General features: G+C 54.0%; 10 protein-coding genes across 10 annotated transcripts; 4 read left to right on the top strand and 6 right to left on the bottom strand.

The window, feature by feature from the left end:
- Positions 1 to 91: 91 nt before the first annotated feature.
- On the bottom strand, positions 92 to 796 carry CLAFUR5_03447 (uncharacterized protein; the record flags this gene model as incomplete). Its single annotated transcript, XM_047902595.1, has 1 exon — positions 92 to 796. One exon carries the CDS (start codon positions 794 to 796, stop codon positions 92 to 94), a length of 705 nt encoding a protein of 234 aa, XP_047758356.1.
- A 609-nt stretch (positions 797 to 1405) lies between these two features.
- CLAFUR5_03446 (UPF0303 protein) lies at positions 1406 to 1948 on the bottom strand (the record flags this gene model as incomplete). The annotated part of the gene is made up of 1 exon (XM_047902594.1): positions 1406 to 1948. The coding sequence occupies one exon, from the start codon at positions 1946 to 1948 to the stop codon at positions 1406 to 1408; it is 543 nt and encodes a 180-aa protein (XP_047758357.1).
- Positions 1949 to 2590: 642 nt separating this feature from the next.
- Positions 2591 to 3404, top strand: CLAFUR5_03445 (putative xyloglucan-specific endo-beta-1,4-glucanase A; the record flags this gene model as incomplete). The annotated part of the gene is made up of 2 exons (XM_047902593.1): positions 2591 to 3070; positions 3123 to 3404. The coding sequence occupies 2 exons, from the start codon at positions 2591 to 2593 to the stop codon at positions 3402 to 3404; spliced, it is 762 nt and encodes a 253-aa protein (XP_047757576.1).
- Positions 3405 to 3461: 57 nt separating this feature from the next.
- CLAFUR5_03444 (Manganese lipoxygenase) lies at positions 3462 to 5322 on the bottom strand (the record flags this gene model as incomplete). The annotated part of the gene is made up of 2 exons (XM_047902592.1): positions 3462 to 4913; positions 4966 to 5322. 2 exons carry the CDS (start codon positions 5320 to 5322, stop codon positions 3462 to 3464), a joined length of 1809 nt encoding a protein of 602 aa, XP_047758358.1.
- An 866-nt stretch (positions 5323 to 6188) lies between these two features.
- Positions 6189 to 7565, bottom strand: CLAFUR5_03443 (Sporulation-specific protein spo7; the record flags this gene model as incomplete). Its single annotated transcript, XM_047902591.1, has 1 exon — positions 6189 to 7565. The coding sequence occupies one exon, from the start codon at positions 7563 to 7565 to the stop codon at positions 6189 to 6191; it is 1377 nt and encodes a 458-aa protein (XP_047758359.1).
- Positions 7566 to 10386: 2821 nt separating this feature from the next.
- On the top strand, positions 10387 to 11964 carry CLAFUR5_03442 (putative cardiolipin-specific deacylase 1, mitochondrial; the record flags this gene model as incomplete). Its single annotated transcript, XM_047902590.1, has 1 exon — positions 10387 to 11964. One exon carries the CDS (start codon positions 10387 to 10389, stop codon positions 11962 to 11964), a length of 1578 nt encoding a protein of 525 aa, XP_047758360.1.
- Positions 11965 to 12786: 822 nt separating this feature from the next.
- On the top strand, positions 12787 to 14220 carry CLAFUR5_03441 (uncharacterized protein; the record flags this gene model as incomplete). Its single annotated transcript, XM_047902589.1, is given in 3 exon segments — positions 12787 to 13317; positions 13334 to 13927; positions 13963 to 14220. 3 exon segments carry the CDS (start codon positions 12787 to 12789, stop codon positions 14218 to 14220), a joined length of 1383 nt encoding a protein of 460 aa, XP_047758361.1.
- Positions 14221 to 14747: 527 nt separating this feature from the next.
- CLAFUR5_03440 (uncharacterized protein) lies at positions 14748 to 15848 on the top strand (the record flags this gene model as incomplete). The annotated part of the gene is made up of 1 exon (XM_047902588.1): positions 14748 to 15848. One exon carries the CDS (start codon positions 14748 to 14750, stop codon positions 15846 to 15848), a length of 1101 nt encoding a protein of 366 aa, XP_047758362.1.
- A 210-nt stretch (positions 15849 to 16058) lies between these two features.
- Positions 16059 to 16999, bottom strand: CLAFUR5_03439 (Short chain dehydrogenase citE; the record flags this gene model as incomplete). The annotated part of the gene is made up of 4 exons (XM_047902587.1): positions 16059 to 16203; positions 16273 to 16694; positions 16746 to 16871; positions 16901 to 16999. 4 exons carry the CDS (start codon positions 16997 to 16999, stop codon positions 16059 to 16061), a joined length of 792 nt encoding a protein of 263 aa, XP_047758240.1.
- Positions 17000 to 17597: 598 nt separating this feature from the next.
- CLAFUR5_03438 (Citrate/oxoglutarate carrier protein) lies at positions 17598 to 18648 on the bottom strand (the record flags this gene model as incomplete). The annotated part of the gene is made up of 3 exons (XM_047902586.1): positions 17598 to 17955; positions 18011 to 18383; positions 18441 to 18648. 3 exons carry the CDS (start codon positions 18646 to 18648, stop codon positions 17598 to 17600), a joined length of 939 nt encoding a protein of 312 aa, XP_047758239.1.
- Positions 18649 to 18858: the final 210 nt, after the last annotated feature.

Genomic DNA, 18858 nt, shown 5'->3' with positions numbered 1-18858 from the left:
CTGTGGACTACCCTCGGTATCAGGCAGCGCGCCGGTGGTCAGCTGCATGAGGCCATCCTCAAGTTTCTCTCGTCTGACTCACTCTGACCATCTAGCTCTTCTTGAGAGCACGGAGGCCTCGCTTGGCACGGGCCATATCCCTCGAAGCATTCCGCGCCTCCTGTTGCCTCGCCTGCGCCTGTGCTTGAGCTTCCTCCTTCTCTCGAACTTCGTCACGAGCCTGCGCCACCTCTTCCGCCTTGTCCTGTTTCATTTTCGCTCTACGTTCCTCGAGCTCTGCTTTGCTCAACCGCATGAAGCTCTCCAGATCTTGGAATCGCTTATGTAGCTCTTTAGACACCTTGCCCTTCACCCTCGAGACAGATAGCTTCACGACATCGAGCTGTCCCTGCGCCAGATCTGCTAGGGGTTTCAAGCACTTCCCCAGGTCCTTATCCTCCCGGGTCTGAATGTAATGGTGATCTAGGACGACCCCGACGCGAAGGCGACGAAGGCTGGCAAGATTCTTGCCGATGGTAAGACCTGATCTTGGGAGTACGCCGCGCTCGCTGTAACGAAGGCGACAATACAGCTCAATTTCCTTGATGGCTCGTAGCTGGCAAGGCATGAGCTTAGCCATGAATCTCTGGAAGCCTCCCTGGCTGGCCTCGATGAGCCAGGTGTTGTCAGCAAACACCACGAGTGCTGCTTCGTTGTAGATCAATCGCGACACGCGCAGAAGCTGAAGTGACAACGACTCGGTGACGGGCGACCATGACTTGCAGCATAGTCGGTGCTTTCGGCGGGGCTTGTTCATCGATTGAGCTGGATCATTCTCCTTGCCGTACCTACAGACGCTGATTTCCAATCATCTGTGCTTTTATAGATGGGGGTGAGCCCTTGTTAGCTCATGCGTTTCATCACATGCATTCACCCGCTCGAGCTCGCGTAATGTGCTTGCGATGGAAGGAGTGAAGCGAGAAGCAAATCCATGAAGACAGCAAAGGTTGTTTGGGATTCACCAAGAGCTCGAAGACCGCTGCAGGGGGTCTAGAAGACTGTGCAGTGGATATGAAGTAGATGATGTGAGGAACGGGTTCGGGTATGCTGATTCGTCCTTGCAAATTCACGCCATGGCCATCACATCAGACATTGACCCAAATCATGGCTCGACAAGATTGACAGCCCACTGTACAGCTCTCGTTGACACAAAGATAGCCAGGACCCCGGTAAGCCTGCCGTTATTGCGCTAGAGACCGGCCATAATCTGTAATGGCTTGGTGTAGAGTAGGCAGCATGCTTGGGTTCCAATAGGAAGCAAAGTCATGCGTGGCATAGGCTGAATTTATTCAGGTCTAGGTCTGAAGCTGTGGTAGTGAGACTCGACAGCAGCACTGTTCGGCCACGAGTGTTGAGGGTGCCTTCCTCAATCCTCCTTCTTCTTCTCGCCCATTTCAATGCCTAGCTCCTCGAGATACTCCCTCACGATCTGCACGATGATACCATGATCCTGCTCTTGCTTCAGACCTGAAACCACAATGACCGCAATCACACCTTCAACACCCTGCACTCTGACCGGCCAGCCACCGCCATGGATAGCATACTCCCCAGCTCGTGCGCCGAGGGCATATTTGGCACCAAAGGCGCTCTCATCGCCCTTGAACTTGTTGTGCAAGTACCATGATGACACGCCAAACCGAAGCACCGTATTCCTTTTGCGAGCAACCCACGAACCGTTATCAGGAGCTGTTCCGGAGTGTGTCGTTGCGTGAAAGAGACAGTGATTGTTGTTCGCGAGGCTGATGTCTATGACCACGGGCTTGGAGAAAGGAAGTAGCCGGGTCCTCAGGAGTGATCCCAACGTCCAGGCTGTGTTTGCGGTGAACGTGGGGAATGTGAGTGAGTTGTCGATGATGTTGATCTCCTCGAGCTCGCGAGGCGGCATGGGAATCGTGGGCTCTGCGGCCATGATTGCGGATGGCTGAACGACTATTAGCTGCTTGTGGTGAAGCATTGGAGGTCAAGCAGGTTCGGTGCTGTTGTGGAGCCGTCGTAGCAGCCAAGCTTGAAGCAGGAGGCACTCGTGTGATCGCGACTAGGACGACCATATCATCACTGCATGCTACACTTACACTTCTGCAGTCAAATCCGTCCACTCGGCCTACACTGGCTTTCAAGACCGAACTTCACTTGTGGAGCATCCTTGTCTACTCCTAACAGGACATTGTTTCATCGTTGAATAGCGCCTTCGCTTGCAAGCAACGCTTGCTATGTGCTGGTAAACGATGATCGGACAAGCTTTGTCTTGACCTGCGAACCATCGCGTCTGCCGGCTCCTGGAAAGGTCGCTCTACCTCGCACGTTATGGCGGAACGGTGCTACGCCACTCGCTGAGCGCAGCACTGCATTGGCAGTATCGGGAAGAAGCGTCTATGCGAGGGTTGCCGGCCTTGGCCTATCTGAACTCAACACTCCTTCGCATTCACCACCCTCATCGTGCATCTCTTCGTAGCCCTATCTGTTCGAGGCTGGGACTTGAACGTTCATCTAATCCACAGTCTACCTTCTTGACCACCATCTCGGCCTGCCACTCCGACGACTCATCGAAACCATGGAGTCACCCTTGGCAGTCCTCGCACTGGCGCTGGCCAACCTCGCCATAGCCTCACCAACGCCACTCGATAAGCGCGCCGAAAACTGCGAGCAATATGGCAGCGTCCAGACTGGCGATTACACATTCTACAACAACCTGTGGGGTCAAGCTCAAGCCACTTCTGGACAGCAATGCTTCGGCGTCACTGGGCTCACCAACAACCTGCTATCCTGGGCAACGACATGGTCCTGGCTGGGCGATACCTCCGTCAAGTCATACGCAAATGCCGTCCTTGGATCCTTGGTCACATCACCAAAGCAACTTGCAACAGTCTCGTCGTTGGACTCAGAGTGGTCTTGGACAAATGAGGGCAGTGATGTTGTGGCAGATGTTGCATCCGACTTGTTCACTTCATCCTCCGCCGAAGGTGATGAGGAGTTTGAGATCATGATCTGGCTTGCCGCTCTGGGCGATGCCGGGCCAATCTCAAGCACATACGTAAGTGCTCCTACATTCTTCCGTCATGTCATGATGAAACTAACGTCGACAGGGCGCTGACGGCGATCCCACCGCACTGGCAACAACCACCATCGCGGGCACAGACTGGAGCCTGTATAAGGGTCCTGATGGGCAGATGACAGTGTACTCCTTCGTTGCGCCAAGCGATGTGAATGCCTTCAGTGGCGACCTCATGGACTTCTTCGACCACTTGGTCCAGCAGCAGGGTTTCTCAACCAGCCAATATCTCATCAGCGCCGGCGCTGGAACCGAGGCATTCTCTGGCAGCGACGTTACCTTTACCACTTCTGCATACAGCTTGACGGTAGCATAGAGATGCAGGCAGATGCAGCACAGATTCATACTTTGTAACATTGCCACATCTTCTACGCTAAATTGTCGAACTCCACGGCGCGATATCAGGGTCTAAAGCGTTCCATACGAACGGCATGCCCTGACTCAGTCCATCTTTACCGAAGCCTCTGCTCTTCACTACCCTACTCCTCGCCCTCATCGTCTCCATGAATCTATCATTTGCCCTTCGCGTGTCCTCATTCATCCTCCCCAGCATCACGTCATCATCAAACATATGCACAATACTTCTATTCGTACCCGCCAACAAGGGCCTCGCAAAGTTGGCAGACACGCTTATCCAGCGAAGGCTCTGGTTCAAAGGTGGTAGCCAGGGCACTACATTGGTGATACCCTTCTCAGTCGGTATAGGTTGATACAGAGCTGTGGGATGAAACGGAAGTGTCCCCGAGCTGGTGATGAGCTCATTCGTATTGACAGCGTGATGCGTCACCGAAACGAGGCGCGCAACTTCTGCGAGCACATTGGCGAGATCGGAGCGTGTGTCGATGGGAGGGAAGTCAATGACTTCGCCATTGCCAGTCAACTCTGCCAGCCAGGCGCGGACTTCTGGGTCGGCACGGATGGCGGCATTGTTCGGGTAGTAGGAGGACACGAGAGTGCGTGTAAATCGATGGATGGCGTCCACGATTGGACCGGCGTCTTCGTAGAACGGGAAATCCTTGAGAGGTGGACCATGGGCGCAGTCTATGAGACCGCGGCGACGAAGATTGTTGCGGATCCAATTGGCGTGGAAGGCACCGGCGTAGCCATTTGCGTAAGTATCATTGTTGAACTGCGTCGCAGCCGTGCCAGTCCACGGAAAGAATCTGTCGATCGCCGCACCCGGGTTGAAGAGAATTGTCATTGCCAACGGGCGTATGCCGAAGGCGCCGTACATGAGCCGTTTCAGGATTGCGAGGACAGGATGCTTGTCGCTAAGGCTTCTGATTGCAGCTTGGTATAGAATCTCTGCCACGCTGTGTGTTCTGGCCAGGTGATCTATTTGAGCCATGAAGAAGTCATTGACGTTGAACATCATCTTGGCAAGCAGCCAGTCCGTTGGTGAGTCGTTCGGAGTGTATATGAGGTTACTGCCAACATTGGTTCGGATGGCCAATGGCAGAAAGTCGCCAGACGATGGTGAGATGTAGAAGTAAGCATCGCAGGCTGCGCCAAACTTGTCAGTTCGGTTGTAAGTGCTTTGGTTCCTGTGATCCACGTAGAACAGTCGTCCGTCGTCCAATAGGCTTCGCAGAGGCTGGCCAGCCATGCTTCGAATGGTGGCATCCTCAACAGCGAACGGCAGCTCCTCTAGTGGCAACAACCGGCGAACAGCGTATGGGTTGACAGAAAGACGCTCCATCGAGAAGAGCAGGTCCTGCGTGTAGTTGGTTAGTATGCCTGAATCCTGGCCCGTTGGCCTGGAGCTGTTCTGCCACTCATGGTCGTAGAGCCTCGTGTAATCATCGAGCGTCTTGAGGCCATTGTACTGTTCCTTCATCAGTATCCACATCTTCCAGAATGTTTTCCAGCGGCTTTACCTTTGCTGCATTTGCCATTGCCTGCGTCCCATCACCTCTAGATACGGCTAGCTGGGCATTACGCTCAGCAGTCACGATGGCTTCATCTGCGTTTATGTATACCAGTCCCAACTCTCCAGCTGGATACGCTGGTCCTACCCCCAAGGAGGGCCCATACAGAAAGGTCTCTTTCTTTCTGCTAACTTCATCGGCTCGAAGTTCATTACTGTTGGCTCCAGGCACGGAGTAGGCTGTTGACGATATGGTGCCATCTTGTCTCGATCGAAGCCCCGTTGCTGCGACTGAACGACGAAAGACCGGGGAAGCAGATGCTCCAAGTATTGCGACTGTACATACGGCCAACTTTGAGACAATCATTGCGACAAAGATGTTCAGTTACAGGTCGCGTGCGGAACTCCCCCATTTAACCATCCGTTTGGGGTGCGATTTGTGGTGTGTAGGATGCAGCCAGGGCTCTCCAACCCGGATAGCTGTTGTGCAGGATGGCAAGGTGTAGCACACCACAACTAACATCTACCACGGTCATTTCGGATCCTCAGCATTTCGGTAGCGCGCGGGTACATCCTCTCACGACAAGGATATTCTGGCTGTCGAAGCGGCGTATATTGCGACACGCTTCCGAGATGCTGAGAATCCGAAATGACCCCTGAAGATGTTAGCGGAAGGATCAGAGAATGTGGCACTGCACACAGTCAGCTGTTCTAAAATCAGTCACCTGAAACCTTAAATGTGATGGCAGCGGCTGTCCCGCGTCAGCCCTCATGCATGGACAGGGTGTGAGGAAGTGTACGCTTGCTGTCAACACATGTCTCGTGATGAGCGAAACGAGATGGCATCAACTTGTGGGTGCCGTGGCGAACCCATCGGCATTGTGTATGCAGGATGGCTAATCCACCTTCAGGTGGATCATGCCGTCTACAATCTTGCAGCACTGGCGCGTCTTCGAACGGGTAAAGGCAAGGCTGAGTCTGTGTGCACAACTCTGTCTTCGTCCTGGAGTATGATCATTCCCGGGGTCAGCGAGACTGCCCTGTCGAGGTTCATGCAAGTCACTTCCCTTTGACACTCGGCCACCGGGTGGCGGCTGGGCTGCATATCAAAGCTGACTCTGCAAAAGCTGGTCAGTCTTACCTCAAGTGTGATCGAACAGGAACGGAATGAGTTGCGGTTTTCGTGAAGATGTGCATCTTTTTTGCGAAAAGGTGTACCAGACAAATACCCCATCATGCTTCGGCTGGCTCTTGCTTGATCTCGTCTGCGAATAGGTTTTCTTGCTTCATTGGAGAAGAACTGCTGGTGTCTTCTTCCTTTTTAAATGCATCTTCAGCGCTGGAAGCGCTAATCGTGCTAGATCTCTTAGACAGAGCCGTTGGTCCGCGCGACTCGTGGAGCAGCGTCTCCGTGGCGCTCAGCCGGCTCTTGGAGTCAACGGGTGGTCGCCGTGGCCTACGCGTACCAGCAGCCGTCGAGTGAGTGCTACTACCACGGCGCGGTCGTCGCTGTGGCCCGCCTTCGGGATCTGGTGTCGGTGTTCGTGATTGTGAGGATTGACGCGAATGTGACCCGGCGCGCAGAAGGCTTTCTTTGCGCCTTCTTTCTTTGATGCGCTCCGCCGAAGGCTTGTCTTTGATGGCCAGCTTCTCTAGCTCCATCTGTCGCCTTGATTTTCTTCCAGAGAAAATGTTGAGTCGGACGTTGCGCCATCCACGCCAGCCTGTCCACCACAACCACCCTCCATCTCTCTTAGCTACCTCGCGCTTCCGTGCTCGTACGACTGAACGTAAAGTGGCGCGCCGCGCATTCTCGCGCTCCCAATATTCCATCCTGAAAGTGTCCCATCCTTCTCTGAAGTCGGGAGAGAACGGCTTGGGCAGTAACAATACTCGCAAAACATCGCCGCCCGGCGCAATGTCTTCCTCCAGCATACCATGCCGTTCTGCATGTGCGTTCCAGTGGTCTTTTGGCGCCCCTAATTCGATGTCTTTGGGAACAATCTGGAAGTTCACGCGATCTTCTCGAAACCAGCCCATTTGGTCCAGCATAGCCAGCCATCCAGCCGCTTCCGACAGAACGGAGCCTTTGACAACCACAACTTTCAAGTTGAAGCCTCGCAGACCACGATTTGTGGTCGACACAAACTTCCTAGGCCATCGCACGCCACGTTCGTACATGCCAGTTCCCCAGAAGAGACACAGCGTGACCACTCCACTGCACCACCCTAGCTTCTCAGTTGATTCTACGACCCAGTAGACGCTACCACCGACTCCGCTACCATCCTCTCGCGGGCGGAAAAATAGTAGGTAGGTGAAGAGCAGATTCCACGCGGCAAGTCCCACAACCAGCAGTAGGTGTAGTTTCAGCCGGGCTCGCAAGCTTATGTACTGCAGTCGTAGAGATGACTCCAGGATCAGCAAGTTGAGATATATCTGCGGCGGACTCGAAGGTAGCGCATCCCGGGGGTCGCTGTTCGTTCCATCCGGCAAAAGTGGCGCTGTTATAGATGAAGATGATGATGAAGCCTTTGCTTTCGCCGCCACCTGCTCGGCACTGACATCAGGCGGAGGAGCACCCTTCACGATGCGGTCGATCGGGTCGCTCATGATACACCGAGCCGTTGCTAGTTTCTGTATTTACGCTGCCCAGCCACGCGACGGTGAACAGTAAAGTCGAGCTCAGCTCCAGCATCCCGGCATATGTGACGTCGACGGACGAGTCGTTCACCTCATGCTCGCAATCATGTGAGAGTCGGGCTAGTGATACGATGAATGGTTGAGGTCGTGAGCTGATGGGTGAAAATGCATGTGCTGTGGCGGTGATGGCCGGAGTTTGGTCCTTCCGAGTTGGTCGGTCCCTGCATCGGAGAAACCCTGGCCGACATCGAACTTCACCGGAAACATGTACTTGACGACGAATGCTCAGGGAAACGTGCATGTGAAAGATCCCATACGTTACATAACTCATTTTAGATCAATCATGAACAAGTATGGCAGGCACAGCGCACGCAAGCCTGGAGTAATGTTGAGAAGTTCCCTTCTAGGAATGAGCAATAGATGTCTTTGACTTGTTCAATTGAAGCGCAAGTATCAGTATACAACTGCTCGTGATCAATTACCCCTGTGCGCTGTTACCTGCGGCAAAGTTGAACAAGTGCAGTGTGCAGTTCGCCGCCTACCGCTTTCTCCCGTGCTCGCCATATGTCACTGAAGCTTGCACACTCTTCACGACCACGGAAGCATTAGTCTTGTCGATTTGTGGACATTCTGGCCAAGTCCCGCGGCCATTTGAACCACAACGCGTAAGGCAACCCAACATGGGAGACGCCGCGGAGAGTATCTCAGTGTTAAGACTTCCATCAAGGTCGTCTTGGCGTATTGTCTTGGCCATTTTCACAGTATGCACATTCACTTTCACATTAGCTTGCGTAGCTGTCACTCCTTGGGTGCCAACGCTAAGTCGACATAAACAGCGTTGGATGCCACTGCAGTATTGCTGCTTGGCTACAATCCTTCCACAGAATACCTGATCGATTCGTTAGCAATGCTCAGTCACCAGGTCGTGGGTGTCCCGGCGTTCACGTCACCTTTGTGGCATGTGCCGAAAGGTCTTTGAGTATATCTCGCCATGACATGCCACTGGCAGGCCGTAAGGTATCGCATCAATTTGGTAGTACATTTCGCCGGCAAATATGACGACCTGTGGAGACTTCACGCCTAGCAGGGCTCTTCAAACGTTTGCTTATGGCGGAACCCTCAGTCTGACCGAATCAGAATGTGCCAATTTCGCAGAAGTCCCATACTCCCGCCTCCTTCTGACATGGTCCGCTGCGGGACGAAGACGAACAATCGCACGCTGATGGCTACCTGCTGCGGCGAAGCTGAAGTTGAAGAACACCTGGGGTGCTTCATGCATTGTGCCACCGGTGGGACTGGAATAAGCTCAGATGTCTCAAGATTCATCGACTGCGTCTCAACTGGTGGAAACGCGAATGCAGAATCGCAGGACGTACAGAGCATTGCTTGGGATTCCTTTTGCCAGGGCGAACTTCGCACAGCTCCTCAGAGATCGAGTGATCTCAGGTCTAGCTATGCACCTCCACCTTCCTTGATCTTCTTCTTTACGATATCGGTTATGCTCCTTCTTTGTGGAGGCGTCGATGCGGACTGTACGGTCGCCGTCGAGGACAACTCGACATTCATCCGCCAAGGAAAACCACGAGATATCGGCGGAGCCGGAGTAGGCTGCACTGGACCAGACAACGGAGGACCCGAGAACTACTGTTCCAATCTTCTGGCCGAAGGACTTACAACAAACAATCGCACCATTGATGGCAATGATGCTTCGGATTCCAGATACGATTCTTTCTTTGAGGTCCTCGGTAGGGCTACCACGCCACCTCGATTATTTCCACCTCGTTTGTCCTTCACAGCTCGCCACTGGGAGCCGGTAGAACCAGATTCAACGACATTCACTTGGTGGGCTGCGTGGAACGTAAGACGACGTCGCTCCTCGAGCATGCGGGTGGCGTGCAAAATCGGCTAACATGGCGTGTTCTTGTATTGCCTGCGAGGTACCGCAGCTGACTGCTCCAACGTCGAAGGCTCGGTGGAGGCCTGCGGTCCGCTCTTTCATGGCACTGGGCTGGAAGAGAACCTAGTCCCGCAAGGCGTCTACCTGAAAGAAGTACGTGGCAATCACCGAAGTTGAAGATCAGTGGCTGACTAGACTTCCAAAGGTTGTCCCGAACGAGGTCATTGCACCTGGAGGGCCAGGACTCTGTCAACCTCGATAAGTGATGTCGGCATCCAGAGATTGAGGACGGTCGGTCAAGCGCGACACACCGAATGTCTATCGTTAGCAAAGCTCCATCTTATGTAGACCGATATCACCATACCACAGCAGTGCCCGACCATACTTGAGTCGCTACACCTAATCTGCGGTGGATCTGCTGCCGTCGGTCCCCTTGTACGATGCCAGATGAAGAAGTCTTCGCTGGACTGTAGTCGCCATACGCGATTGGTGGTGGGTGTTCAGGGTGACAGCGACGTGAAGTGATGAACTACACCGCCTGGAGGGAATGTTGAGGCTTTGTTGAGGTGTAGGGTTGTTCGGATCAAGGGTCCACGGGGGGTCGTCATTGCAGCGATGATTGCATGAGAGACGCGGCCGCTGCGGCGATACATTCCTGCCAAAGTCCGAGGGGCGAAGTATACAACTGTCAACAACGACATCTGCCACCTCGGCGTGATCAAAGAAAGCCCGAGCCTCCCAGCCAAAGTGGCTTCTTCACTCCGATCAGCGAGTGGCATCCTCGCGCTCCCAGCTCCCGTACGATCGACCGTCTTGCTCGCTGCCATCTACACCACAACCCCGAGCCCACTCACACCATCCTCCGTTGCGACTCAAGAGAGCAGCTACTCGACCATGGCGTCTACCTCTGAGTCCGCCGACGGCCACAACGGGCCTCAATACCCAACAGCCCCGATGGGAGGCAAGCCGATGTTGGCACGTCAGCGCGCGAACGAGGATGCACAGGCAGAGCCCAAAGGACATGGGCGTGATGGTAACGCATACTTTCCGCTGGGCTACAAAGAGGGCTTCTCACAATGGTGGGCTGGTCTCGCGCCTGCAGTCACGGAGCACAAAGTCATGGCTTTCATTCCGTATCTGCAAAAGCCGCCCACGCACACGCAGACTGGCAGCGCCCCTGTGCCCGCAAACAACTCCACATTAAGTCTCGACAAGAGCAAGAGCTCGGGAAGTGGCGAGACTATCGAGCGAACGACCAGCATACACGATCCTCACGGACCGCGACAGTGGCAGAGCAAGATGGTCGAGCTGAGTGGCAAGAACCGGGCATTGAACGAGTTCAGCGTGGAGAGGCTGGGCGAGGAAGTAGACAATAACCTTGTCATGGTCCACGGCTACGGTGCAGGACTCGGCTTCTTCTACAAGAACTACGAAGCGTTGTCACGATTACCAAACTGGAGGCTGTATTCGCTGGATCTCCCTGGTATGGGTCGGAGCACGCGACCACCTTTCAGAATCAACGCGAAAGACAAGGAAGGGAAAATTCGCGCGGCTGAGTCTTGGTTCGTCGATGCATTGGAAGAGTGGCGAAAGAAGAAGGGCATCGATAAGTTTACACTCCTAGGACACAGTATGGGTGGGTACATGGCAGTATGTTACGCGCTGAAGTATCCTGGGCACCTAAACAAACTCATTTTGGCTTCGCCTGTGGGCATACCCGAAGACCCATACGCGGTCAACGAAGATATGCCAGAACCCGGGGACAGCACTATGGCGAACCAAGTCGCACAGGACGCGAGCGTGGGCACAGTGAAGGGCGACAACAAGCCACCACGGCGGCAAATGCCGAAGTGGCTGACAACGCTCTGGGATGCTAACATCTCGCCTTTTTCGCTGGTAAGGCTTTCTGGACCACTTGGACCTCGATTAGTATCTGGCTGGACCAGCAGGCGCTTCTCGCACCTGCCCGCTGACGAGGCTCAAGCACTGCACGACTACAGCTACTCGCTTTTTCGACAGCGTGGTAGTGGCGAGTACGCGCTTGCATACATTCTTGCGCCGGGCGCTTTTGCACGATCTCCCTTGGTCCGAAGAATCCATGGTGTAGGCAGGCAGTTCTTGGAACAACACGGAGAGCCGTCTCCAGACAACGCTTCATCAAAGACCGAGGAAGTGCCGAGGAAAGAACGAGAGACTGGACTTCCGGTCGTGATGATGTACGGCGAGAACGACTGGATGGACATTGCCGGCGGATATGCTGCACAAGAGCGGATGCGAGAGGAGAAGAAGAAGGCGCTGTCGCAAGCTAGTGAGCGTGAGAAGCAGCTCGAGAATGGTGAGACCAAGGTCACCATCATCCGCAAAGCTGGACATCACGTCTACCTCGATGGTTACGAACAATTCAACAACGAAGTACTGAATGAGATGAAGGATGTTGAGAAGCGACAGAAGAGACTAGCATCATTGCAATGACACGGCGACTGTCTCTCTCTCGATTGAGTTTTTGCATAGCGAGGGGTCGGTTAGACCAATTTATACCATAGAGCGCGAGCGGCGACGACCATAGCACCATTGAGGTCATTATACCACCTACAACGACGACTTTGCCATTACTCGCGGCTTCAAGATCATGTTGAGACCTGTGGAAACGATGATCGACTGGTGGTCACTACGAGTCCGAGACACGGAGGCGCTACACAAAGAAACTCGGTGCCATGCAGCGCTGCATGTAGCAGAACGCCTCGATCTTGACCGCCCAGCAAACACAGTCGATTCTCCATATTATACTTCGTGGAAGAGACGAAGTTGAGAGGCGTTCGCGAGACTTCGCCTGAAGTCATGATTCTGCCATCAAATTCTCTGGGCTCTGGCCATACACGCTCATCGTCAAGGACGTCACGACTGCAATCCCGGACTCAGCTGCCTGCACCGCAGAAATCGAAGGCGATGAGTTCTACTAGGACTGCGGCCACGCATTCTATTCATTTGACACGTGCTAATGACCCGATTCACTCACATTCCGACCGGAGTCTAGTGAACGTAATGAATGCTTCTACCAGAACGATTGCTTCACTACTACACTACCTTCACGCATCGAAATATACTTTACGCCTTGTTATACAGCGCGATGTACGACACATCTCCTACTTACCCAGTACGCGACCATGGATTCGGTATATTCAAAACACCACCACCTCGGACAGCTTTCAGGCTCGACCCACCACCGAGAAGGCCAGTCATATCCCCAACCCCGCTCAACGATCACCACATCATCCACGCCAGGAATTTGTCAAGATGCTCAGGGCTACGGCACTCGTACATCCGGCCAAGAACCCGGTGAAGGGCTGCGAGGCGGTCTGTTGCAGCGGGTTCGTCCGAAAGGAAGGTCTCATCAGTTTGCAAGAGCCAAATCTGACAGGCAACATCCATCCGCTGTTATCAGAAAAAAACTTCTACCACGATGTCGACTACGGTGTTCTCGACCAAGCCCTGCGAATGCTATCAAACATGCTGGAGGTCAGCCTTCCGTTCTACTTCACCATCTTCTTCAGCAACCTGCGACACATTCAGGGACTTAACGACAACAAGCGAAGCTATGATTTCTACAGCGAGCCTCAGGAGCTCACCTGGGAGCAGAAGGAGAAGACTCGACGAGCACTCGAGATAATGTCCGAATATGTCATGATCGAGGTGGGCAAGGGCAGCAGTACTGCTCCGACTGGAAAGGAGCACAAGAACGCATTCTTCCTGCGAGAGTGCCGTGTCCGCATCGACCAAGAGGTCTACGATGCTGTGGTGGAGGCCAGCAAGCCGAACGCTGACCCTGTTCAGCGCTTCACAGCCCATTTTCGCCTTCGCAAAAGATCTCGGCCATGAGCTTGCGCACGCCGCTGTTATGGCCAGCCGCAAGGAGAGCAAGCTGATCAACGGATGGGAGGATGCGCCTGCTTTCTACTTTGACGGAAGTCCTATCGCAGAGGAGGGCTTCGAATGGGAACTGAGGACCAATGGTGGCATCATCGAGTACATGCACAGTTCTCGGAGTATGGCCCATCAACTGCCGCCACCGAAACGCAAGCTCAAGAATCCAAGGGTACCGAACAGAGTCGACTTCTACCAGGTGGACAGAGTACCAAGCACGTTCGAACAGATGATTGTGTCCATCGACTTTCCGAGCCGATACACCGCCAACCTGTACAACAGCTCGAACTCAGTCATCGGTGTTCGTGGAGAGCCTTTGGACCCGATCTGTATGGGCTGGAATGTTCGTGCTTTCGACATCTACCGACTCTCCCAGCAAGACTACTGGGATATAGATGTCAAGCTCATCGGTATCAAAGCGTTGCATCCCACTCGTCGCACAGGATACCGCTACGTCAGCGCAGAGGATGGCTACTTCAATCCTCACAAAGCGGTTATGGTTGAAGAAGACAGGGTGCATGGCCGGGTGCATTCCAGATGGCTACTCAGTCACCAGAGTTCCTTTCTCTTCCACGCCAATTCAAGGTTGAGGAAGTGGAGGAGCCGGCCATGGCAGATATACCGATGTACGAGAAAGACGACGAGGAGGCTGCGCAAATTTCTGCGGAAGCACTTACATCAACATATCATCAAAACCCACCGGCTGTCTTCGAGGGTCACGGCTTTCGACTAAACACGATGCCGGCAGAAGGCTTCCAACTTTTCGAAGATGCCGGTTTCACAACGGCACGATGCAGAAGGAACTAGAAGACATGGATATGCAGGACGACGTGGCAATGTTCGGCGACTATGTCGTGGATGCGGATGGCGATGGCCGCATCCTAGACGAGATAGAGATTGACATGCAACAGGTGACCTGGAAAAGCATGTAGGCGGTGACTGGCGACTGATGGTCCTCCGCGCCACCAATAATCACAAAGTCTACATATAGAGCAAGAACTGCCACATCTGATACTTGATCATCCAGCTTCCACTCTGCTTATCAACCGATTTACTCAACTTCCGACTCGAGTCTAGTGAATGCTATGAATGCGTCCACCGGGGCGGTTGCTTCACGACTATATTCACGTATCGAGAGACTTACTTTGCGCGAGTGTTATACAGCACGACACATCTCCTACTCACCTAGTACGCGATCATGGATTCATTATACTCAAGACAACACCGTTCTGGCCACCATCTGGACCACAGCACAAGTCTGTCGCACTACCTCGCCAAACACGCAAGCAGTAGGATACTCTCATCACCAGCCGACTTCAGGAGAACCGGCCACCATGCAGGCAATGTCGATTCGTCATCCACCAAAACCGCTAGTCAAGAACTGCGCTCTCGTATGTTGCAGTGGCTTCGTGCGTAAGGAGGGCCTCATCGACATCTCGGAGCCCAACCTGAAGACTGCTATACCCCCAGTCGTATCGAAATGCACATTTAGAGGCTACCCTAAGATCGATTACGCTGTGCTCGACCAAGCCCTTCGACTTCTCTCAAACTTGATCGAGCAAAGCTTACCGATGTATCACACTATCTTCTTTGGCCAAACCAGACTCCTGCGCCAAACTCCAGAGAGAAGGGACTACGAGTTCATCAACGAGGTTCAGATGCTAAGTGAGAAGCAGAAAGACCAGACCAGACGCCGGCTCGAGGAGATGTTGGACCCGGTCGCAGTTGGTTGGCATGTCAGAGCGTACGACATCTACCGTCTATCGCAGCAAGAATTCTGGGACACGGATGTCAAGAAGCTCGGCATCAGGGCTCTGCACCCCAAGCTTCGGACTGGCTACAGATATTCCACCCCAAGTGGCGGCAAGTTTCATCCCCATAAGTGCTCGCTGCTCGAAGACCGCCGTATCGATGGGCGAGACACGAAGGTCGAAGTCTTCGACCTGCGTGGCGTGCCTGACGGTTATTCTCTTAGTGCTTGGGGCCTCATCGAGGAGGCACAATCAGAGGAGTTCGCCCACGTGCCCCGAAAGTTCAAGGTCGAGGAGGTGGACGAGCGACCGGCACCGCACACTGCACCTCAGCAGACGTCAAACAGGCCGATGGCACCTATGCAGACTGCACCACGTCAGCCGGATGGGTATACGGGAGCGCCTCGGCAGGTGCCAGGCTCGACGGCGGCAGCACTGGGAGGTGATTATGTGACGGAGCTCACTCGAATCATCGCGGCCCGTGCTGCAGAATATCCTCAGAACTCCGACCCTCAGCCTGTGGACTCTGAGCCGGCTGGCTTCATGGACGCGCAGTTCGATGCTATGTTTGACATCACGGCACCGCTGGCCGCACCTGCTGCTCCGCCTTCGGCTGGTGTCAATGTTGCGAGGGTGGAAGAAGACGAAGATGCCATCGACATAGACATGTTTGGACTGCAGTAGGGCATGAGCCGAGAATCATTGAAAATCATTATGGAGTCGCTGGAGCTCCTGCGAGGGAATTGGGTGGCTTTCGGGGATACAAGTATAGGCATAGACTTAGATTGTGCCTGTGGCGCCTACAAATGGAAGCGTTACTATGAAATGACTGCCTTTTGAGATGATAATTTCGAGAAATTTCACTCTTCCATACAGTACCGAATCACTGCTGTTTTACTCAGCAGGCTTATCCGCATTCCTATGCACACTCTTCGCCCGTCTAATCAACTCCTCGTCATTCTCCTCCTCCGCAAAGCCCCTTAAGCCCAGCAACAGCAACCTCTTTCTCCACAATCTCCTCCTTCCGCTCCGCCAGTTCCTCCACATCCCAATTCGCCCACACAAATCTCCCACTCAACTCCCTCGCCCTCGGATCCCTCGCCAAGACACCGCCATCCCTGCCGGCAGTCTCGGCGAATCAGGCGCCTTCCTCCCTGCCTGCCTCGCCAAATCCGTCGCTACAACTGCCGGCTGGAGGTTGAAGACATTCCACTCGGGATACTCGTAGTGAATATACTCTGTAATCTTCGCGCTGGCCAGCTTGGAACAGGCGTAGGAGGCACCGGTTGGGAAGTATGGGATGTGGGCGGCGCCTGATGTGACATTGATGAGCGTTTTGCGAGAGTCGATACCCTGATGGTCGCGACAGGCGCGCATGAAGCATTGGGAGACGAGTAAGGGCCCTTTAGTGTTGAGTTCGAAGGATTGCCAGAACTCGTCGAAGTTGACATCGATTAGTGAGCCTATGCCGCTGAAGCCACCTGCGTTGTTGACGAGGATGCCAGGGGCCGCGTTGTAGTGGGCGACTATCTAGTCGAAGGCCGTTTGGATTTCAGGTTGGGAGGTGATATCAGCTGTTACGAGGAAGACATCTGTGGTGCTGGAAATCTCTCTGACCTTCGCGGCGGTCTCGTTCAAGGTTGAGCGGGTTCGGCCTAGCAGAGCGATGCCTTTCGCGTGGGCTTGAGCAAATGCTATCGCGATGGCCTGTTGCGTCCTGCACCTGTGATCAAGACGATCTTGCTTGAGCAGTCAAGGTGCGGCTGAGGTGGGTCAATTGCTGGATACTGGTCGTTGTGGTACGTTGGCGTGAAGGAAGGATAAAGACGTGCCATGGTGGATGTCTGCAATGCGGAATCGTGCTTGCTGCGTTGTTGGATTTTGAGAAAGGACGTACGATACGCATGTAGTACTGTACTAATGTGGTCCGGCTCTCGGGCTTTACTTGGCGGACATGGCGGCGATACCTTGAGCTGCTTCAACTGGACGAAACCTTGATGTGAGTGGTACCGCCTCACTTGCTGACTAGGTTGCAGCTCGTCCTTCCTGAATTGACTTAGTGTAGCCGGCTCGTCTATGATCTTCAGGACAGTCTTCAGCGATACTAAAAAGTCAGCATTTGCAGCATCGCAGTTCGAGTTATACTGGCGACCAAAGCCACATAGTTTGCTCATGGACTGCTTGCAGCAATGGTCGGATACCTGTCAGAAAACGACCTGGGTGTTGGATCTGGATGGCAAGATGTGCATCCCGACTCTACCTGTCTGGTCATTTGATGTATATTGCCTTGCCTCTCTATCAGTCAAATCTCTACAGTTCCAGTACGCATGCTTCATGCAGTTCTAACAGCATAACCAAAGAAAGCAGAGCTGTGGCATGTTACTGCCGCTCCCTTACCAGGTCTTTCCTCAAACGCCATGTGCTCCTCGATCTTTAATGCTTCGCAGTGACAGCCTCGCCTGTGGCCTTCTCGACCATCTCCTTGGCAATGTCACCAAGGGCCACCATGCAGACCGTCTGCCAGACACCGAGACCAATACGTGGCGCAACACCACGGTACAGACCTTTGAGGCCGTTCTGCTTGTAGATGTAGGAGAAAGTGTTTCCGACAGTCATCTTCTTTGGACGGTTCGGGTCCTCGGTCTTCGATTGCATCTCGACACGAACGACTTCGATAGGCTGATTCCACGCGCTGAGACCACCACCAAGAGCAGAAGCCAAGATTCGCTCGGGAGCAGAAAGCTTCTGCGAGGTGTCGGTCTTGCCGGTGAAGCTGCGAATACCGTTCTCACTGCAAATCGTTAGCTCGCCATGTCCCATGCGTCCCAGCCCATCAGTAAACGTACGCAACTCTGCTGAGACCGAATCGTGAACCCCAGTTGGTGACTTGTCGCACGGCGACCGCGTTCACACCCTTGTTGATACCCTTGATACCCTCCGCACGGTAGATGCCCATGAAGGTCTCCATCGTGCCCGGTGGTTTCGCACCTCCTGCCACAGCCTTGTGTTTGGTCATCTCGACAGTCTTCATGCACGTGCAGAAACCCATGGTCGCGTATGCCTGCGCGAGACCGCCCAGCATACCACCGCTGATACCAGCCACGAAGTTGTTCGCGCCGAAGCTCTTGGCGTAGTATTCACCCTCGGAAGCGACGAAGAGGAGGACAGCGCCCTTGGAGGAAGCTTCAATCCAGGCCCATGGAATGAGACCCTGGTAGACTATGTGGTGCTGTCAGCGAACTGTTCCCAGTGACACTCTATGCCACGGCTACTCACAGCCGAAGAGGCCACCACGACTCCAGATCCTGGCGACAGCGCCTGCCATGCCGTCCTTTCGGTTGGCTGCCATGGTGGTCTTCATCACCTCGAGAGGCTGGCCGAGGGTCGTCACCTCGAACATGTTGAGACCGGCGCCCAGCAGCAAGTTGCTGAACTTGACGGGCTTCTTCTCGAGCTTCTTGCCATCAGTGCTGACGACGGACATGCTGATATGAGGTGTTGTGCGGGTATCAAAGGCCGGACCAAGGCAATCGTGCGGCTTCGTGGCCTAGTAGCTGAAGTTATGGGTTGGGATGGTCGTTGTGGTGTACGATGTTTCGGGGAGGACGTGTGATGCTGCGATTCGGTTGGGACGATAGGGACAGCCGAGAGAGCAGCAGCAGCACTCGAAGAGGTCAGTTGACCGGTAGGGTGG

This window comes from Fulvia fulva, chromosome 2, assembly GCF_020509005.1.
Source record: "Fulvia fulva chromosome 2, complete sequence".
Lineage (NCBI taxonomy): Eukaryota > Fungi > Ascomycota > Dothideomycetes > Mycosphaerellales > Mycosphaerellaceae > Fulvia > Fulvia fulva.
Note: the sequence above shows the minus strand (reverse complement) of the source record. Positions and strands in the feature narration are given on the sequence as shown.